Here is a 22,001-nt window from a genome sequence, read left to right as displayed (position 1 = left end):
ACCTGATGGCTCCCTGAAAGAAAAAGGCCTGACGATCTGCCTCCATAAAGATTACAGCGAAGAAAACCCTGTGGAGCAGTTTTACTCAGTAACAAACACATGGGGCCACCATGAGTTGTGGACCGACTTGATAGTAGCTAACAACGTCTGGTATAGGTTGTGTCTGGGTGGTGCAAACAGTTAAGTGCTCACTGCTAACTAAAAGATTGGCTGTTCAAGTCTACCCTGAGGTGCCTTGGAAGGCCTGGCAATCTACTTTAGAAAAAGCACCCATTAAAAACCCTATAGAGCACAATTCCACTCTGATATACGTGGGGTTGCCATTTGCTGGATTCAACGCTAGAGCAAGTTTTTTTTTTTTTTTAAATCTGGTATACCAAAAAACCCAGTGCCGTCTAGTCGATTCCGACTCATAGCAACCCTATAGGACAGAGTAGAACTGCCCCATAGAGTTTCCAAGGAGCGCCTGGCGGATTTGAACTGCCGACCCTTTGGTTAGCAGCTGTAGCACTTAACCACTTCGCCACCAGGGTTTCCAGTCTGGTATAGGCATCTGGTATTTGTGCAAGAACTTCTCTTCAACAAGAGCAAGGAACCTTTAAATTGGGATTTCATGGCTAGAAAAATGCCTCAGATGTGAATATTTTAAAACCTCTGGAAAAACTAATGTTTTGGAGATCTACCTAGGCTGGTGACTCAGAACCACTGAGGTCTCTGAGACGGAGAGGAGTCAATGAGAGCTTCTAGCCCTGTCTGTACCGAGCACACAAAGAGCTTAAGAGACCAGCCAGGCTGTGTGCAGCCTGCTAGTGGCAGAGCACATCCAGATTCTGGTTTCTCTGTGTCAGACCAGTTTCTTTTTGTTTTCCTGATGTTCCTAAAGAAGGGGAGGGAATTTCTGTTCTTTAAATGTAATGAGAAGCAGACTAATGGTTGTAATTTTTAAAATAAACTTTTTTTTTAATTGAAGAGTAACATACACGTAGAAATGTGCCCAGATCAAGTACAAAATCACTGAATTTTCACAGTCAGCACACCTGCATATCCAATACCTGAGAAGCCCTTCTGGTGCCCTCTACCAGTCACCACCTCCCCAGGACAAAGGGGACCACTGTCCTGACTTCTGAGCCTCCTGAGTGGAGCAAATGGTTAAGCGCCAGGCTGCTAGCTGAAAGGCTGGTGGTAGGAACCCATCCAGAGATGCCTCGGAAGACAGGCCTGGGGATCTGCCTCTGAAGGGTCACGGCCTTGAAAACCCTGTGGAGCAGTTCTCCTCTGCCATAAGTCAGAATTAACTGGATGGCAACTGACAACAGCATCCTGACTTTGGAAACCATTGATTGGTTTTACCTGTTTTTGAACTTTATATCAATGGAATCATGTAGTATATACTCTTTGTCTGGCTGCTTTTGCTCAGCCTAATGACGGGTAATCTCCAAGTCGTGACATATTTATAATGAACCACACCGATGACCGTCTTTTTTTTTCTTTAATGTGTACATCTTATTGTTAGTAATATATGCTACATACAGTGTTGCAGTGTGCAATTTGCTGAAGTTATCATTCTCAGATGTTCACTCATAGATGTGCAATGTTAGGATTTACTATTCAGAACACTGCCATGTAACAGGCTATGGCAATAATAATGAAAACTTAAAAAAAAATGAAGTATTCACCTTGTGTCAGAATTGACTTATGGTGAAGTCATTGGAATGGAACCCGAGGTTTTGGTTCTGACATCTACTCACTCCATCATCATAAGTCGGTTCTGGTGCAAGTCAGATACCTCATTTTCTTTTTTTTAGTTCTCATTATTATAACTTTTTATTATTAATATGTTTATAAATCTGATCTTCATTTGCCTTTGGGGTTGGAAACATTACATCTGAGAATAACAACATCAGCAAATTACATTCTGCAACATTATATAGTACATATTACTAATGATAAGATGTACAAAAGAAAGACTGTCCTAAGTGCTCTCTGTCATAACTAGAATATGTCTACTTGTATATTGTTTCTTTCCCTTCCCCCACAACTATTTTTTCCGTATAACTATTTTTTACAGTAGTTGTTTCTTTTACTTTTACTTTTTTTTTTTTAGTTCTCCTGATTTGAAGTATAAGTTATATATAGAAAAATTGACTCATTTTACAAGTATAGTTTATCATGACGTTGGAGCCCTGGTGGCACAGTGGTTAAGAGCTCAGCTGCTAACCAAAAGATCAGCGGTTTGAATCTACCAGCTACTCCTTGGAAACCCCATGGGGCAGTTCCACTCTGTCCTATAGAATTGCTCTGAGTCTGAATCAACTCGACGGCAACTGGTTTGGTTTTGGTTTTATACAGTTATGTAATCTCTATTGCCGTCAAGGTATGATCCATTCCATCACCCTGAAGAGTTTCCTTGTGCCTTTTTGCAATTGATCCTCTCCCCTGATCTCAGGCAACTGATTTGTTTTCTTTCACTATAGCTTTGCATTTTCTAGAATTGCATAAAATAAAATAATTTAGTGTGTAGTCTTTTGTGTTTGAACCACTTTTAGTTAGCATAATTCATAATTCAGCATAATGTTTTTGAGATTTATCCATGTCGTTTGTGGTTTATTTTCATTGTTTTATTATTCCGTTGTAGGAATGCACTGTTATTTATCCATTCTGTTGATGATCATCTAAGTTGTTTCTATTTTTCTGTTATTATGCTTAATGTTGCCTAGACCATTCTTATACATGCCTTTTGGGAATATAGGCATTTCTGCTGGGATATGGATTGACACGGTGGCTGGAACAATGGGCTCAAATACACCTACCCTTGTGAGGATGGCACAGGACCAGGCAACATGTGATTTTGTTATACAGGCACCTAACAACAGCAACATGCATAGAAGTGAAACTGCTGGCTCAGTGTTAGTAGATTCTGCCAAGAGTTTTTAAAGAGATTGTACCAGTTTACACTCCCATCAGCAGGTGTGAAAGTTGTGGCCTTTCTACATCCTCACCATACTTAATATTGTTTATCTTTTTAATTTTAGCTATTCGGTGGGTTAATAGTCACACTTTAAGAACAAAAAGATATAGTGATAAATTGCCAGATACTTTGTAGGAGCTTCACCAACAAACTTATGTTTGCAGGCATTTCTATCTCATTTTTCTTTTTTTTTTTAATAATTATGTTTTAGGTGAAAGTTTACACACCAAAGTAGGTTCCCATTTAATAATTTTTATACAAATTGTTCTGTGATACTGGCTATATTATTCTTTTTTTTATATAATTAATTTTTATTAAGCTTCAAGTGAACATTTACAATTCCAATCAGTCTGTCACATGTAGATTTACATACATCTTACTCCCTTCTCCCACTTGCTCTCCCCCTATTGAGTCAGCCCTTACAGTCTCTCGTTTCGTGCCAATTTTGCCATCTTCCCTCTCTCTCTATCTTCCCATCCCCCCTCCAGTCAAGAGTTGCCAACACACTCTCCAGTGTCCACCTGATTTAATTAGCTCACTCTTCATCAGCATCTCTCCCCGCCCCCACTGACCAGTCCTTTTCATGCCTGATGATTTGTCTTCGGGGATGGTTCCTGTACTGTGCCATCAGAAGTTGTGGGGAGCATTGTCTCTGGGATTCCTCTAGTCGCAATCATACCATTAGGTATGGTCTTTTCATGAGAATTTGGGGTCTGTATCCCATTGGTCTCCTGCTCCCTCAGGAGTTGTCTGTTGTGCTCCCTGACAGGGCAGACATAGATTGTGGCCGGGCACCAACTAGTTCTTCTGGTCTCAGGATAATGTAGGTCTCTGGATCATGTGGCCCTTTCTGTCTCTTGGGTTCTTAGTTGTCGTGTGACCTTGGTGTTCTTCCTTTGCCTTTGCTCCAGGTGGGTTGAGACCAATTGATGTGTCTTAGATGGCCGCTTGTTGGCATTTAGGACCCCAGGCGCCACATTTCAAAGTGGGATGCAGAATGTTTTCATAATAGAATTATTTTGCCCATTGACTTAGAAGTCCCCTCAAACCATGTTCCCCAGACCCCAGCCCCTGCTCCGCTGACCTTTGAAGCTTTCATTTTATCCCGGAAACCTCTTTGCTTTTAGTCCAGTCCAATTAGGCTGACCTTCCTTGTATTGAGTGTTGTCTTTCCCTTCACCCAAAGCAGTTCTTATCTACAGATTGATCAATAAAAAGCCCTCTCCCTCCCTCCCTCCCTCCCTCCCCGCTTTGTAACCACAAAAGTATGTGTTCTTCTCTGTTTTTTCTATTTCTCAAGATCTTATAATAGTGGTCTTATACAATATTTGTCCTTTTGCAACTGACTTATTTCGCTCAGCATAATGTCTTCCAGATTCCTCCATGTTATGAAATGTTTCAGAGATTCGTCACTGTTCTTTATCGATGCGTAGTATTCCATTGTGTGAATATACCACAATTTATTTACCCATTCATCCGTTGACGGACATCTTGGTTGCTTCCAGCTTTTTGCTATTGTAAACAGAGCTGCAATAAACATGGGTGTGCATATATCTGTTTGTGTGAAGGCTCTTGTATCTCTAGGGTATATTCCGAGGAGTGGGATTTCCGGTTTGTATGGTAGTTGTATTTCTAACTGTTTAAGATAACGCCAGATAGATTTCCAAAGTGATTGTACCATTTTACAATCCCACCAGCAGTGTATGAGTGTTCCAGTTTCTCCGCAGCCTCTCCAACATTTATTATTTTGTGTTTTTTGGATTAATGCCAGTCTAGTTGGTGTATATTATTCTTAGTATGTTAACTTTCTCATTATTTCTATTGTTTTTGTTCTGTTTCCATTGATCTAGCTTCCCTTCCCTTCCTTTCCCATCTTTGCTTTTGGGTAAATGTTGACTGTTTGGTCTCATATACTTGATTGCCTAAGGGACAACATTACTCATGGGTGCTATTGTTTACTTTATAAGCCAATCTATGGCTTGGCTGAAAAACCAGAAATAGCTTCAGTTCCAAGTTCAAAGGGTCTCTTAGGGCAATAGTCTTTGACGGTTCCTTTAGTCTCTATTGGTCCAGTAAGTCTGTCCTTTTTTAAGAATTTGAATTTTGTTCCACATTTTTCTTCTGTTTTATCTGGGACCTTCTATTGTATCTCTGGTCAGAACAGTCAGTAGTGGTAGCTGGGCACCATCTAGTTCTTCTGGTTTCAGGTTAGAAGAGGCCATGGTTTGTGTGGGCTTTTAGTCTTGTGGACTAGATTCTTCTTTGAGCCTTTGGTATCTTTCATTCTCTTTTGTTCCATTCGAGTAGAGACCAATAATTATATCTTAGATGGCCTCTCTCAAGCTTTTAAGACCCAGACTCTCCTCATGTCTGATTTTTCTTTAATGAAGGCGCTTATAATTCTATATTAGACTGTCATAAGTAGAATCATTGATCAAAGTCCAGATTCTGAGTAGTATTCAGAAGACTGCATTTCTATGATGTAATGTGGTCTTCAATTTTGTTTTGCCAGTGTTGTGACATTTGGGGCAAGAAAGTGAGTGGTTAAAGGTGAAGTAAGCTGAATGCTTGCTTTCAATTTGGTTTAGCCTGAGGCCACTGAGAAATACTACCTGATTTATATAATTCCTGTAAATATTGCCTTCAGTTCCGAGGCAGTGGCTGATGTAACAGCCTCTTTTTTGCCTTTCAGTGAGGTGCTGGCTGAGGAATCCATATTATGCCTCCAGAAAGCCCTGAATCACCTTCGGGAAATATGGGAATTAATTGGAATTCCAGAGGACCAGCGATTACAAAGAACGGAGGTTGTAAAGAAGCATATCAAAGTGAGTTATCTAAGTGAGATCTAGCAGTTCTGGTATCTTTGCAGTGGGATAGGGGTAAGGATGCTGGTGACTCATCTGAGGGAACATTTTGAAGTGACCTTTTGATTGCTAGGACTAGAACACAGCCAGTTGTTTGTGTTTTTTTTTTTAAGTCCATTCTTGAAATTATGGGGGCTTTGGGGTTGTTGGTTGGGCTTTGGTTTTTTCCTTGACCCCAGGCTTTTATGGGACTGTTCTCTCACTTGTTGTAGGATCTCCTGGATATGATGATTGCTGAAGAGGAAAGCCTGAAGGAAAGGCTCATCAAAAGCATCGCGATCTGTCAAAAAGAGCTGAATACCCTGTGCACCGAGTTACATGTTGAGCCAATTCAGGTACATCTGGCAGCTTATAAATCTCAGGGGAGCTTGTGTGGGTTAGGAAGGGGCTTGACTTGGAGCTAAGATCCAGGCAGAGGTGGATGGTCTCCTTCTGGGAGTGGTGCTGGACAGGAGGAGTGGGGAAGACTTGCCACCTAGTTCAGTAGTTCAGGCAAAGTAATTTTCACATATGTAAAGATTTGCCACTGTTGAGAGGTAAAGCAGCTAATAGGTGGTGTAATGCTTTGATCAAAAATAAGCTTCAAATACTATGCATCGATAAAGAACAGTGACGAATCTCTGAAACATTTCATAACATGGAGGAACCTGGAAGGCATTATGCTGAGCGAAATTAGTCAGAGGCAAAAGGACAAATATTGTATAAGACCACTATTATAAGATCTTGAGAAATAGTAAAAACTGAGAAGAACACATACTTTTGTGGTTATGAAGCGGGGAGGGAGGGAGGGAGAGGGTTTTTTATTGATCAATCAGTAGATAAGAACTGCTTTGGGTGAAGGGAAAGACAACACTCAATACATGGAAGGTCAGCTCAATTGGACTGGACCAAAAGCAAAGAAGTTTCCGGGATAAAATGAATGCTTCAAAGGTCAGCGGAGCAGGGGCGGGGGTCTGGGGAAAATGGTTTGAGGGGACTTCTAAGTCAACGGGCAAAATAATTCTATTATGAAAACATTCTGCATCCCACTTTGAAATGTGGCGTCTGGGGTCTTAAAGGCTAACAAGCGGCCATCTAAGATGCATCAATTGGTCTCAACCCACCTGGAGCAAACGAAAATGAAGAACACCAAGGTCACACGACAACTAGGAGCCCAAGAGACAGAAAGGGCCACATGAACCAGAGACCTACATCATCCTGAGACCAGAAGAACTAGTTGGTGCCCGGCCACAACCGATGACTGCCCTGACAGGGAGCACAACAGAGAACTCCTGAGGGAACAGGAGATCAGTGGGATGCAGACCCCAAATTCTCATAAAAAGACCATACTTAATGGTCTGACTGAGACTAGAGGAATCCCGGCGGCCATGCTCCCCAGACCTTCTGTCGGCACAGAACAGGAACCATCCCCGAAGACAACTCATCAGACATGAAAGGGACTGGTCAGCAGGTGGGAGAGAGATGCTGATGAAGAGTGAGCTAATTAAATCAGGTGGACACTTGAGAGTGTGTTGGCAACTCTTGACTGGAGGGGGGATGGGAGGATAGAGAGAGTGGGAAGCTGGCAAAATTGTCACGAAAGGAGAGACCGAAAGGGCTGACTCAATAGGGGAAGAGCAGGTGGGAGTACGGAGTAAGATGTATGTAAACTTACATGTGACAGACTGATTGGATTTGTAAACGTTCACTTGAAGCTTAATAAAAGTTAATAAAAAAAAAATAAGCTTCATCTTGCTATCAATTTGTTTTGCTTTGTAGGGCATATTAATTTTTTTAAACTCTGAGGAAAAGCTAGGAACGGATGGTACTGCTTTGTTTTTTTTTCTCTGAAAGCAAATGAAAAGAGCTACCCAGGAAGCTAAAGTGACCAGTGATAAGAGGGAAGGTTACCCAAAAAGCCTGCCTTTGCAGGCCTTTTTATTACCCAGAAGCTGCAGCCAGATAGTGGCATACCGCTAAACCAGCCACAGTGACTACTTCAGGAGAAATGTCTCAAAAGCTGGAATTTCAGGAGAGCGTAGTCGAGTTCAGAGCATGCCGTGATTATTTGTGTATGTAGCTGAGAGTTTGCTATATTGTGGTCCAGGGATCCCAAAACAGCTCTGGTTAGAGCCAGTATAAGTAGTTATCAGGATCATAATATAGTATCAGACAAATGCAGAGCTTGGAAAGGTAATTACAGTAGATGTGCATGCGGGGACAGCACACGGTGGCTGGGGTTGTTCAGTAAGGTTCTCAGGTCACTCTCTCTGACGTAGGAAGAACTGCCTGGGTATCTAGATGGAGACAGCCTATTAGGAAGACCACCATGAAAAAGATAATTCATACCTGGCAGGCAAGAGCGGTCAGGGAGATGGTGACATCAGTGGAGTGATCTGGACCTTACCAGAAATGACATAAATATAATTGATTTTGGATCCCAGGTTTCTCTTTCTCTAGTCTTTGTTTTTGTTTTTAACTTTCATTGTGCAATTGGATGAGAAGTTAGCTGTATAATGGTACATCTCCCTTAAATTACATGAAAGTTCTAGTTTACCAAGGTTGAATAAAAAAGTGTAAACTTCTGTACAACTGGCACTGTTTTTTTTTTTCTGTTTACCATGGTGGTACCTAAATTAATTAGTAGGATTAGTAGGATGAGCATTTAGCTATGAACTAGATATACCATCCTACAGCTAACTCAAAGCAAGCTTTGCAACCAGTTTTCACCTCTTGCAGAAGTATGCTGGTACCTAGTACCTTCCCTTGTCAGAGACTTTCGTTAGGGAACCCTCTTTGTGCCATGCTCTATTGGCCATTGACTGACTATACGTTTAACTAAAAGTCTTCATTTTGGCCCTCTTCCATTGTCCTTCTCTTCTTTTGAAGAGGTTCACTTGGAGCATTATAGCAATGGTGCGTTGTCTTCTACAGGAAGAAGGAGAGACAACTATCTTGCAGCTAGAAAAGGATTTACGCACTCAGGTGGAATTGATGCGAAAACAGAAAAAGGAGAGAAAACAGGAACTGAAACTACTTCAGGAACAAGATCAAGAACTGTGTGAAATTCTTTGCATGCCCTCCTATACCATCGACAGCACCTCAGTTCCCAGCTTAGAAGAGCTGAACCAGTTCAGACAACACGTGGCGACTCTAAGGGAAACAAAGGTATATTGCCTGCATTCATACTTCCTAAAAGGCAGTTTGGCTTTTCTCTAGGAATCTTAGAATTATCTTGTCTTGTAGGCATCTAGACGTGAGGAGTTTGTCAACATAAAGCGACAGATCATATTGTGTATGGAAGAACTGGATCACACCCCCGACACAAGCTTTGAAAGAGATGTGGTGTGTGAAGATGAAGATGCCTTTTGTTTATCTTTGGAGAATATTGCAACACTACAAAAGTTACTACGGCAGGTAAAATGCCTTCTTAAATTGTGGTCTGAGATCTCCACAGAACACAGCAATTTGAAAAACTGACAATTGTTTCTTTCGTATTTTAAAGAAAAGTCAATATAGGTTTAGAAAACAAGGGAGGATAAAGATAGTAATACACGTGATTTCTACAAATTTACATGTAGCTCTAAGAGTACGAAATTTAAATTTGGATGAAAAATATTAGGCATTTGAATTAACCTAGTGCTGAACTGAGAAAAAGAATTAATTCAAAACTTGAATCCTACTCTTAGGGCCTGAGACACTACCATAATGACATCTTTACAATTTATATTCAGAACTCATGAAAACACAGTGTTTCACACTTGTAAAAGTATTTCCTTTCAACTAGGTGCCAGACTTTTTTTTTGTGGGAAGCCTGCTTTGTGGTGGAGTCCCTGCTGTGAGTAACCACTGGCTTTCTCTGTTGCAGCTGGAAATGCGAAAATCACAAAATGAAGCTGTGTGTGAGGGGCTGCGGGCTCAGATCCGAGAGCTGTGGGACAGGTTGCAAATACCTGCAGAAGAAAGAGAAGCAGTGGCCACGATTATGACTGGGTCAAAAGCCAAGGTCAAGAAAGCGGTGAGAAACTCAGTAGGCGCTGGGGCAGTAGTCTTCCAAGAGTGTTTCTGTATCAAGTCTGGGGTATTTACCAGCTTCTGCCTTGGGCAAATCTACTTTTAAGACAAGCATCAGAAAAGGATGGCAGTAGCCTGCTCATCTTCTATCTTTTGTATACGTTCCTTAGTTTTCTGGCTCTTATATTGTTATCATAGAGAGTGTCGATTACCTCTGTGGCTTCGGATTGTAATTTTATGGGGAGAGAGCTAAGGGGAATGTGAAAGTGTAACAAGCACCTTTAACAGGCCTCTTCCTTTTAGTTGCAATTGGAAGTGGATCGGTTGGAAGAATTGAAGATACAAAACATGAAGAAAGTGATTGAGGCAATTCGAGTGGAACTGGCTCAGTACTGGGACCTGTGTTTTTACAGCCAGGAGCAGAGACAAGCTTTTGCCCCTTATTATGCTGGTTGGTACAGAATTGGTGGTCTTCATGTAGCCTGTTCACTTTTTTTGCAAGCTCAGACATTCACCAGGAAGTATCATTTCTCCTGAACAGATACAGCTCTCCGTTTAAGACATTCAGTGTAAACTGCCAATCCTGTAGAAATAAGCATATACAAATGCTGTTGGGAAATATGGGCTGTCTTGCTTTCTGAAGCAATATATCACTGTAGTCTGTAGCTGTAAAGCTCAAGTTTATCAGGTGCTTACCCTATGCCAGGTGCATTGTCAAACCTTTGCCAATATTACCTCCACTAAGGCACATAAAGGTTGAGCAACTCAACCCAGAAGCACACAGCAGATAACTAGCAAGGCCCACATGTGAACCCAGGAAGTCTGACCCCTAGAGGTCAACAGAGTTCTAGTCTGACCTAAATTGAATATGTAGAGGAGGGCGTCTTAGCTAAATTCAACAAATGTTTTTAGACATTTTTTGTGACCCAACCCTCTATTGGCTGGACAGGGTAGAAAGGAAGAATATGAAGGAAATCTAAGACAAGGTGTCTTGATTTTCTAGTGCTGCCGCAACAGAAATACCACAAGTAGGTGACTTTAACAAACAAATTTATTTTCTCACAGTTCAAACCAAAAAACCAAACCCATTGCCATCAAATTGATTTTGACTCATAGTGACCCTACTGAACAGAGTAAAACTGCCCCATAGGGTTTCTAGGGACCAGCTGGTGGATTCAAACTGCCAACCTCTTGGTTAGCAGCGGAATTCTTAACTATTGGGCCACCAGGGCTCCAGTTTAGGGGGGATTGGAAGTCTGAATTCAAGGTACTGGCTCTAGGGGAAGTCTTTCTCTTTCTGTTGGCTCTGGAGGAAGGTCCTTATCTCTTCTGAGCTTCTGCTCCCGGGCAGTCTTCACGTGGCTTGCCATCTCTTTTCCCCCATCTCTATTCTGCTCCCTTGTTTAATCTATTTTATATCTCAAAAGAGATTGACTCCAGACACACCCAATCCTGCCTCATTAACATAAAAAAGACAACCCATTCCCAAATGAGATTATAACCATAAGCATAGAGAATAGGATTTAGAACACATTTTGGGGGACATGATTCAATCCATAATATTCCACCCTATAAAAGCCTGCCCAAATTCATGTCCTTGCTACGTGAAAAACACGTTGACCGCATCACATCATCCCAAAAGTCTTAAATCAACTCCAAGCCCAAGATCTGATCTTCTGAATCATCTAAATCTAATATGGGTAAGGTGAAATTTAGGCATATTCCATCCTGGGGCAAAATCCTCTTCATCTGAGAACTTGTGAAATCTAGACCACAAGTTATCTGTTTCCAAAGTACAACGATGGTGGAACAGGCACAAGATAGGTATTTCCATTACAAATTGGAGGGAAAGAAAGGATAACAGGCACGAAGCAAGTCCAAAACTCAGCAGAACAATTTACATTAGCTTTCTAGGCTTGAAAATACTCCTCTGTTCTTTGGAACCATCTGGGCAATGGCCTTGCCCTCCTGACTCTGGGTGTTGGCCCTGCTCTCTGAATTCTGGGTAGAAGCCTCTTGGCCCTGGGCTCTAGCCTCGCCTTGGCAACTGCATTCCTTTGGCGTTAGGTGGCCCCATTATTCTAGTCCATCTAAGTGGCAATTGCCCCCCTCAGCCCTCATAGGCCATAACTCAGGGCAGGGGATGACACACGTTTTTGAGAATATTAATCATTTTCCTCTATACCCTAGTCCCTTGGTCCCTAGTCCCTCCAGGCTTAGTGTGTTCAGTTTTCTTTTTTCCATGATTTCAGTCATCAAAAGCATGCAGTAATATGTCATTTTGCTGTCAGTATACTAGAAGGCTGAGGAATTGGGGGTGCCCTCAGTCACGCTGACCCTGTGTTGGCACTTCCACAGGTTCTGTTCATTGTTCTGTCCCATTGTAGCATGTGTATTTAATAGAGAAATTTTATGATATTAGGGTATTTGCTGGTCTATGGATTTGTGAAGTAATCCACATATAGCCCTTGCAAGTCTCGAGGGCCTAGGGTATATTATTTATGCTATGAGAAGGCAGGAAGAGGACGACTCATGATTTGTCCTTATAAGAATCTTAGCTAGTGTTTATCAAGCACTTGTTATGTACCAGAGAAGCCCTGGTGGTGCAGTGGTTCAAACTCACCAGCTGCTCTAAGGAAGAAAGATGTGGCAGTCTGCTTCCATAGAAATTTACAGCCTTGGAAACCCTATGGGGCAGCTCTGCTCTGTCCTTTAGGGTTGCTGAGTCAGAATCGACTCCATGGCAGTGGGTTTGGTTTGGATATGTACCATACATAATTCTGTGTGGTGTATGTTAATCATTTAATCTACACAATAATCTTATAAGGCAAGTACTACTATTAACTATTTATCCCCGTTTAACAGATGAGGAAATTAAGGTATAGAGAGGTTAAGTAATTTGCCCAAAATTCCACTGCTAGTAAATGGCAGAACCAGGAGTTAAACCCAACATATATTATACTCTATGACTTTTTGAAGTAGCTTCAGTATTGGGACCATAACATGATAAATAAAGCAAACGGTGTGAGATGTGTAATGGTAGAAACAAATAAGATGTGATGGCTGGGGGACTTGAATTTTTATCCTATAGGGCACATGTTCTGGAAGCCCATGTTTAGAGTTGAGACCCCCTGAAATTATGAAAAATTGTGTATTTGTATGCAAGGGCACTTGTGTGCATTTTTCTGTAATACCAGATTTGTAACTACCAGTGAATTCCCAAAGAGGCATCACGTACTAGAAGAGGTGGAGAGCCACTTTCAGACTTATAAAAAAGTTGAAAAAATAATAGAGCTGGTGTATACTCTTCACCTAGCTTCCTCTATGGTTAACGTCTTGTATTACCATAGTAAAATGACTAAAACCAGAAAATGAATATTGATTAAAATATTCTTAACTAATCTACAGACCTTACTCAAATTTGGTAGCTTTGTTCCTAATGTCCTTTTTCTGGTCCAGGATTCAACCCGGCATTGCACATTGCATTTAGTTGTCATGTTTCCATAGTCTCTTTCAATCTGTGATATTTTCCTCAGCCTTTGTTTTTCTTTCATGACCTTGACACTTTTGAAGGGTACCGATCAGTTGTTTCTTAGAGTGTCCCTCAGTTTGGGTTTGTTTGATATTTTCTCATGATCAGTTGAGGTTTTGCAATTTTTGAAAGATTACCATAGATCGCCACAAGATTACCGTCTCTGTGATGTGGTGCCCTTCCAGTGCTTCATAGGAAGGGGTACATGCTGTTGACCTGTCCTATTTCTAGTGATGATAACTTTGAGGTGGTGTCATCTAGATTTCTCCACTGTAGCTAACTATTTTTCCCCTTGTAATTAATAAGTTATCTTGTGGGAAGCTACTTTGAGATAATTAAGTGTGCTGATTTTCATCATACTTCGCACACTACTTTTCTTATCCATCCGTGGTTCATGCCTGCAAAAGTGATTTTTAGCGTTTGCCCAATGGTGATTTCTATTTCCCTCATATCTTCCCCACATAAGGGGAAGAGCTGTAAGGAAGAGCTGTCTCTTCTCTCCCTTATTTATTCACATCAGTATGGATCTATGGATATTTTATTCTGTGGGTTACAATCCAATAATATCACTTATTAAATTGTTATTGAAATTATTCTTCCAGCTTTGCCCTTGGGAACTCCTTCATGTTCACTCCTGTGCCCTTTCTGCATGTCCTCATCATTTCTCAGGCACATCCATACTTTCTGGAGCGATAAGATGTTCCAAGCTCAATTTGTATTTTCCCTGCCCCAGCCCTAGAATCAACTATTTTTCCAAGGAGTCTTCGTTCCTTTTCTTGAACAATGATATTTAAAAATCAAGATCTGGGTGCAAGGTGTCCTCATTGCCTCTGGTGTCACTGCTTCTAGGCTCTCAGCTGACAGAGCTAGGAAATAGATGTAGATATACTAACACCTGTACATACCAGTCTGTATTTATTTCTGTACCTGTCTGTCTTTGCATAATTCTTCATACCTCCTATTCCAATTCCATCCATCACCACAGAGTTCATTCTAGCCTTTCTCCTTCACTGATTTGTAACTTTTCTGATGGTGAGAAACCTGGCTCCTGTTATCTACAATATATATACTTATTCATGTATCATTTTTCTTATCAGGAAGAAAAATCATTGCGGGGGGCATTTGTAAATTGGGATACAAAACACTAGAGGGATTTTTCAAACCTACTGGGCCTATGTCTTACAGAGGACTACACAGAAAATCTGCTCCAGCTCCACGATGCTGAGATTGTACGGTTAAGAAACTACTACCAAGTTCACAAGGAACTCTTTGAAGGTGTTCAGAAGTGGGAAGAAAGCTGGAAGCTTTTCCTAGAGTTTGAGGTACTGGCCCAGTTTTTATTTTTATTTATTTTTCTATGGAGTAAAATGAAGTGTCAAGAAAGCTTGCCCTGTGTGGAATCAGAGTCCAGTTTCCTTTGCTCTTTATGAGGTCTCTAAACCTGACTTTATCACTAAGTCTTTATGAAATACACTAACCCATACGTATTTGTTAAGATTATTTTTTTATATGCGGGGGGGAAAAATTTAATGGCTTGCATAAATAAGCTAGAAGTTTCTTGCATAAAAGGAGTCCAGAGGTAGGCAGTCTCTGGAGTGCCCACATCCTACTCCACTGCCATAGAACAATAGCCATGGTAGGTAGGTATTGCAGTTCCACGCGATCAGCAGGGTCTTAGGCTTCTCCAGCACCGCCAGCATTGGACCTCATCTTCAGGTCCAAGATGGCCGCTAGAGCTCCCTCACTTCAGGCAGTGTGATGGCACTGCCCCTTCCGTTTAAAGACTTGTTACCGCAAATTGCAGGTTCGAGCTGCTTGCTGGAAAGCTAATACTGAGACAGGAGGAGGTAAGCAGTAAGAGGGCTTTATTGAATACCGGTATTCAAGAGACAGAGGAGGTTAAATTTCTCCCAAATTCTGTCTACCCTAAAGGGTTGATGGGAGGGTTTTATATGGGGAAGATCAGGGTTACCTAATGTTTTGAGCACGTGGTCTACAGATGGTTTTACACGTCACAAAACAGCTACAAAAAACTCTTTATTAAACTAAACAAATGCATGTCAGGCGTCTGGACTGTAATCAGTATATTTGTAACAGGCTGAAAAACTCACATAAGAATCTCTCGGCTAGTGGAACTGTTTTGCTAAGTCCACTGTGGCTGAGATAGGGAGAAAGAAAGAAAGTTGCAGATTAAAAATGCCAGACAGCCTTCCTGTCCATTTGCAGGCTGAAGGCCATTTCTCAAGAGAACCAAAAAAGAAGAGAGACCAAGGCCACAGGAGCTGAGATAGCTCCGCACCCCTTTGGAAGAGACCGGTGCAGCTGGTGCAGTAGGAAAATGTTTAGAGATTACTTAGACCATCATTATGGCGTTAGTTACGTCAAGCTCTCAATCGCCTATTTTGAATAGGGGAAAACCTGTTGTAAGGTATTAGGGTGTTTGTTATGTTTAAGAGTGGAACAGGCTGCTCAGCTCTATTTTGAGCAGAGCCTGCACCGTTTTCCAAGGACTAGAGATTAATCACAGCTTATACAGCTATACTAAAACAAATGAGAAAATATATTCTCTCTAATAATAAAACACTAAAGGAAATGCATTTTCACTACTTCAGACTCTTCCCCGGACCTCTTCACAGCAACTCTGTTTACATGCCCCACCAGTTGCTGGGGAATCAGGGTGAATTGCTGCCCTGGATTCTGGGTTCTATTACGAAGGATGGAGAGAAGAGTTGGATGTGAAGGCAGTCAACTTTTGTTATTTTCTTAAAAAGTTGTCCGAGTATTGGAGCATATTTATATACTCTGAATTCCTTTTCTTCTGATGGAGACTTAATGTGAACAGGTTCTCAAAAAGCATTTTAGAGTTCTGGCCTGGGGCCAGGGTGAGGCAAGCGAGGCACCTAGGGCTCAAAATGAGGACTCCTTCATTCTCAGGTTCAGCCGACCCTGTTAGAGCTTGAAGAGGAGGCCTTTAAAGAATCTTTAGTTCAACCCCTTCAAGTTTGCAGGTGGGGAAACTAGGACTCAAAAGTGGATGAGACTATGTGAAATCCTACAGCCATTTAAGAACAGTTATTCTTTACTTCCGGTTGAGAACAAATAGGAGGTATATCAATAAAGAGCCAAAGAAGCAACTTCTGCCAGGATTTAAGAAAAAATAAGAAATGAATTCCTGTTTCCTCTAGTTAGGGTCTTATAGGCAGTCACCAAGCAAGCAGTCTTTAACAGAAATAAAATTTCTTTACAGGTTTGTCCTCCAAATTATTAAGATTTATTCTAGATTTTTCTGATTGTCTACCTCATTTTTGAGTGTATATACCTAATTTATGCACTAATTATATGCTTCCTTGTGTTAGTGTTCTGAATACTGTGTACATTATAAAAGAACAACAACAAAAAAAAACAAAAGTTAAAAAGAATGAGACACTTAATACTTTACGTTTTGAAAAAGCTACTTGTCCATTTTGTGAGGGTTAATGTAGTAAAAGACAGATACCTATAAATTCCTTGTTGTTGTTGTTAGGTGGTGGTGTTGGGTCAATTTCAACTCGTAGCGATTCCATGTAACAGAATAGAACTGCTCCATAGGGTTTTCTAGACTGTAAGCCGCATTCAGTCCCAGTCTGCCAGAGGTGAATAGACAAATAGAGGTGCCACTAGCCCTGTCCGTCGGTGTATAGACCACCCACTTATTCCTCTGGATACCTTGAATCCGATAGGTGATGTGTAATCTTCAGACACCCACTCCAAGGAAGGGAGCTGATGATGTCAGTTAAATATTAAAGCCTGCCTTACGTTTTTAGGTTCAAAAGGAAACGGTAGTTTTCCTGGCCCCCAGTGATGAGTCTTTTTGATAAATGAAGTAAAGCATTATTTTTCTTCCCTGGAGCGTACACACCCATTCTCCTGCCTTAGAATATGAATTTTTCATTACCGAGAGCGGGAGGGAATGTCAAGCTTTCTTCAGGTCTCCTTAATCACCTGTATCATTTTATAAGAGCAAGGAATCTTAACAGAAGTAATTGATCTGCCTAATCTTAGGTTTTAGTCTAATAAAATGTGTTTTGCACAGAGAAAGGCTTCAGATCCAAGCCGATTTACAAATCGTGGAGGAAATCTTCTAAAAGAGGAAAAGCAACGTGCCAAACTCCAGAAAACACTCCCTAAGGTACTATTGTTGCTAAGAGGTTTTGTTATTTGGCTACAAGGTATCTCGCTTTTTGTATACCCTTTACTTTTGATTGTGTTGCTGTAAAACTGTCTTCTCTGCCAAAGATTAGACAGGGATTATAACTATGTACTGGACCTTCCTAGTGTAGGCAAAACTGAATGCAAAGGCAACCTTCAGAGAAAGGGCTGTGGACTTCCTTACTATTCTGTATTTTAATAATAATAACAGTGTTTACTGAGCTAAGTGCTGCTGTTTTAGAGCACTTTCCATTTGTTAGTAATTCATTCTCACAACATTCCTATGAAGTTATTTCCATTTTTGTAGATGAGGAAACTGAGGCACCAAGAAATTAAGTAACTTTGTGCAACTTTTCACAGCCAGTAGGAAGTAGGTACCCTGATAGTCAGATCCAGTAGTCCGTGTTCTTAATGTACACTGCCTGTTTTAACGTTACTGATCTTCACTGGTGCTGCCTCAAACTTTAGGCACCCGAACCTTAGTGGCCAGACTGAGTTCTTGCCCTTTTCCACCTTCATGTGTGTTGTGAATGAACCATCCTCAGGCTTTAATTTCTGGCCACTCTACCTTATATGCATGCAGGTCCAACTAGCTGAAGCTAGGCTACTGATGCTCTGGGGAGGAGTAATTCTCTAGGAGAATTATTTCATTCAGGGTTCACACCAAAGATCTGACGTAATTAACATGTCCTTCTTTCTGGTCTCAGCTGGAAGAGGAGTTGAAGGCACGGATTGAAACGTGGGAACAGGAGCATTCAAAGGCGTTTGTGGTGAATGGGCAGAAATTCATGGAGTATGTGATGGAACAATGGGAGATGCATCGGTTGGAGAAGGAGAAAGCCAAGCAGGAAAGAGTAAGTATGAACACAAACTGGGAAAAGGGGAGGACAGTAATTTGAGCAGCCTAGAGCCTCTAACAGGGATGAGGGTTTATTAAAAAGCAAGTAACCCATGGCAGCTCCTTTTAGCGCTGAGTAGAAAGACTTGGTACTAGATTTCTGGCCATGGCTTCTTATCCCACCCCAGACCTGCTCTCTTTCTGGAATTTATCACTGTGCATCTGACTTTCACACAGCAACTAAAGAACAAGAAGCAGACAGAGACAGAGATGCTCTATGGCAGCGCTCCCCGGACGCCCAGTAAGCGTCGAGGACTGGCTCCCAGCACACCAGGCAAAGTTCGGAAGGTAAATACGCGGCTTTGTGAACCACCATTTACGAGGGAATGTTGAGGCTAGGGTTCTCGGTCATCTCTGCCTTCTAGGACAGAAGAGATGGGAAAGGGTTTTTCTGACCTTTCAGGTTGAGTCCATTTGATGGAAGACTGGAGCTGATTCGACGGAATGGTTTGATAGCAACAGCTGAGGAGTGGCCACCTTTGATGTGTACTAGTTGTTAAATCCCTGTCTTAAACTCAGTGGAGTCAATAGTTGCCAACAGTGTGCGAGGATGAAAACTCTCAGTGGCCTATCATTTTGTAATTCCAACAAGTGACCGTGTGCTCACATGTGAAAGAAGACTTTCATGCTTAGTAAATGGCTTGGACTTCTTGTCCCTTGGAAGAAATCCATCCATGACTTGAAGTCACACAGATATTTTCCTATATTTCCTATTTTGTCTCCTGTATTGAATAGTTATGCTTTTCCCGTGGTTTCTACTGCATCTAGAATTATTTGGGGTTTTCTTTCTTTATTATTATTTGAGAAATATTTTTGCAGCTGTCATGAGTAAAACTGATATATGAAAAACTTCAGATATTTAAAGTGTACACTTTGGTAAGTTTTTTTTTTAAATTGTGCTTTAGATGAAGGCTTACTGAACAAACTAGCTTCTCATTAAACACTTAGTACAGATATTGTTTTGTGACTTTGATTACCAATACCTTCACATGTCAATACTCTCCCTTCCCAACCTTGGGTTCCCTATTACCAGCTTTCTTGTCCCCTCCTGCCTTCTAGTCCTTGCCTATGGCCTGCCCATTTAGTCTTGTTTTGTTTTATGGGACTGTCTAATCTTTGGCTGAAGGGTAAACTTGAGGAGTGACTTCATTACTGAGCTAAAAGAGTGTCCGGGGGCCATACTCTCAGGGGTTTCTCCAGTCTCTGTCAGGCCAGTAAGTCTGGTCTTTTTTTGTGAGTTAGGATTTTGTTATGCATTTTTCTCCAGGCTCTGTCCAGGACCCCCTATTGTGATCCCTGTCAGAGCAGTTGGTGGTGGTAGCCGGGCACCATCTAGTTGTACTGGACTCAGTCTGGTGGAGGCTGTGGTAGTTGTGGTCTATTAGTCCTTTGGACTAATCTTTCCCTTGTATCTTTAGTTCTCTTCATTCTCCCTTCCTCACAAGGGGGTGACATCAGTGGAATAGTTTAGATGGCTACTCACAAGCTTTGAAGACCCCAGACACTACTCACCAAAGAGAATGTAGAACATATTCTTTATAAACTGTTACGGGAATTGAGCTAGATGTTCCTTGAGATCATGGTCCCCACAGCCCTCAGCCGAGTAATTCGGTCCCTCAGGGAGTTTGGATGTATAAATAGAGCTTATATGACCTTGCCTTGTATAAGTTTTGCTAGCTTCCCCAGTATTGTGTGCTATCTTACCCTTCACCAAAGCTACCACTTGTCTATTGTCTGTTTAGTGTTTTTCCATCCCCACCCATCTGCTCCCTTGAAACCATCAAAGATTGATTCTTTTTGTGTGTAAACCTTTTCATGAGTTTTTATGGTAGTGGTCTCATGCAATATTTGTCCTTTTGAGATTGACTTATTTCACTCACCATAATGCCTTCCAGATTCATCCATGTTGTGAAATGCTTAGCAGATTAATCATTGTTCTTTATCGTCGCATAGTATTCCATTGTGTGTACGTACCATAGTTTGTTTATCCATTCATCTGTTGATGGGTACCTAGGTTGTTTGTTTTTTTTGCTATTGTGAACAATGCTGCAATGAACATGGGTTTGCATATGTCTATTCGTGTGACGGCTCTTATTTCTCTAGGATATACTCCTAAGAGTGGGATTGCTGGTATTTCTATTTCTAGCTTTCTAAGTAAGCTCCATACCATTTTCTAAAATGGTTGCACTCTCACCAGTAGTGCATAAGAGTTCCAATCCCCCACAGCCTCTCCAACATTTATTTTCTGTTTTTTTGATTTGTGCCGGTAATGTTGGGGTGAGATGATATCTCATCGTGGTTTCCATTTGCATTCCTCTAATGGCTAGTGATCATGAACATTTCCTCATGCGTCTGTTAGCCACTTGAATGTCTTTGGTGAAGTGTCTGTTCATTTCCTTTGCCCGTTTTTTAATTGGATTATTTGACTTTTTGTTGTACAGGTGTTGGATTTTCCTGTAGATTTTAGAGATTAGACCTTTGTCTGAATTGTCATAGTCAAAAATTTTTTCCAGTCTGTAGGTTCTCTTTTTACTCTTTTGGCAAAGTCTTTTGAGGAGCGTTTAAGTGTTTAAAATTTTTAGATCCCAGTTATCTAGCTTATCTTCTAGAGTTTGTGTGTTGTTAGTTATAGTTTGTATCCTGTTAATGCCGTGTGTTAGGGCCTCTAGCATTGATCCTATTTTTTCTTCAATGATCTTTATAATTTTTGGTTTTATATTTAGGTCTTTGATTTATTTTGAATTAGTTTTTGTGTATGATGTGAGGCATGGGTTCTGTTTCATTTTTTTGCAGATAGACATCCAGTTTTGGCAGCACCATTTGTTAAAAAGGCTGACTTTCCCCGTTTTGATGGACTTTGGGCCCTTGTCGTAGATCAGGTGACCATAGGTGAATGGATTTACATCTGGGTTCTCAATCCTGTTCCACTGGTCAATGTATCTGTTGTTGTACCAGTACCAGGCTGTTTTGACTGCTGTAGCTGTGTAGTAGGTTCTGAGATCAGGTAGTGTGGGTCCTCCTGCTTTATTCTTCTTCTTCAATAGTGCTTTACTTATCTGGGACCTCTTCCCTTTCAGTATAAAGTTAATGTTTAGTTTTTCCATCTCTTTTAAAGAGCCTCATTGGTATTTGAATAGGGATTGCATTGTATTTGTGGATTGCTTTGGGTAGAACGGTCATTTTCACAATGTTGAGTATACGTATCCATGAGATGGTGTGTTTTTCCATTTATCTAGGTGTCTTTTGGTTTCTTGCAGTTGTGTTTTATAGTTTTCTTTGTATAGATCTTTTACATCCCTGGTTAGATTTATTCCCAAGTGTATTATTTTTTTTAGGGCTATTGTAAATGGTATTGTTTTCCTGATTTCCTTTTTGTGATTTTCTTTATTGGTGTATAGGAATCAACTGATTTTTGTATGTTTATCTTGTATTGTGCTACTCTGCTGAATCTTTCTATTAGTTACAGTAGTTTTCTCATGGAGTTTTTTGGGTTTTCTATATATAGTATCATATCACCCACAGAGAGGGACAGTTTACTTCTTCCTTACCAATTTGGAT

The 22,001-nt window shown here is 40.9% G+C and overlaps 1 protein-coding gene across 4 annotated transcripts in view; it reads left to right on the top strand.

Annotated features, from left to right (window-relative positions):
* The window catches only part of PRC1 (protein regulator of cytokinesis 1), a 37,419-nt gene that overhangs the window by 5,795 nt on the left and 9,623 nt on the right, over nucleotides 1-22,001 (top strand). For all 4 annotated transcript variants that reach the window (XM_049852552.1, XM_049852551.1, XM_049852550.1 and 1 more), the window contains exons 2-11: nucleotides 5,661-5,793; nucleotides 6,045-6,167; nucleotides 8,746-8,979; nucleotides 9,058-9,228; nucleotides 9,680-9,829; nucleotides 10,129-10,276; nucleotides 14,543-14,679; nucleotides 17,430-17,525; nucleotides 18,253-18,399; nucleotides 18,621-18,731. In XM_049852552.1, the coding sequence (XP_049708509.1) occupies nucleotides 5,661-5,793; nucleotides 6,045-6,167; nucleotides 8,746-8,979; nucleotides 9,058-9,228; nucleotides 9,680-9,829; nucleotides 10,129-10,276; nucleotides 14,543-14,679; nucleotides 17,430-17,525; nucleotides 18,253-18,399; nucleotides 18,621-18,731 (1,450 nt within the window). The remainder of the gene's footprint in view (nucleotides 1-5,660; nucleotides 5,794-6,044; nucleotides 6,168-8,745; nucleotides 8,980-9,057; nucleotides 9,229-9,679; nucleotides 9,830-10,128; nucleotides 10,277-14,542; nucleotides 14,680-17,429; nucleotides 17,526-18,252; nucleotides 18,400-18,620; nucleotides 18,732-22,001) is intronic.

This window comes from Elephas maximus, chromosome 13 (genome assembly GCF_024166365.1).
Source record: "Elephas maximus indicus isolate mEleMax1 chromosome 13, mEleMax1 primary haplotype, whole genome shotgun sequence".
Classification (NCBI taxonomy): Eukaryota; Metazoa; Chordata; class Mammalia; order Proboscidea; family Elephantidae; genus Elephas; species Elephas maximus.
The sequence above is the reverse complement of the archived record's forward strand: the minus strand, read 5'-3'. Positions and strand labels throughout refer to the sequence as shown.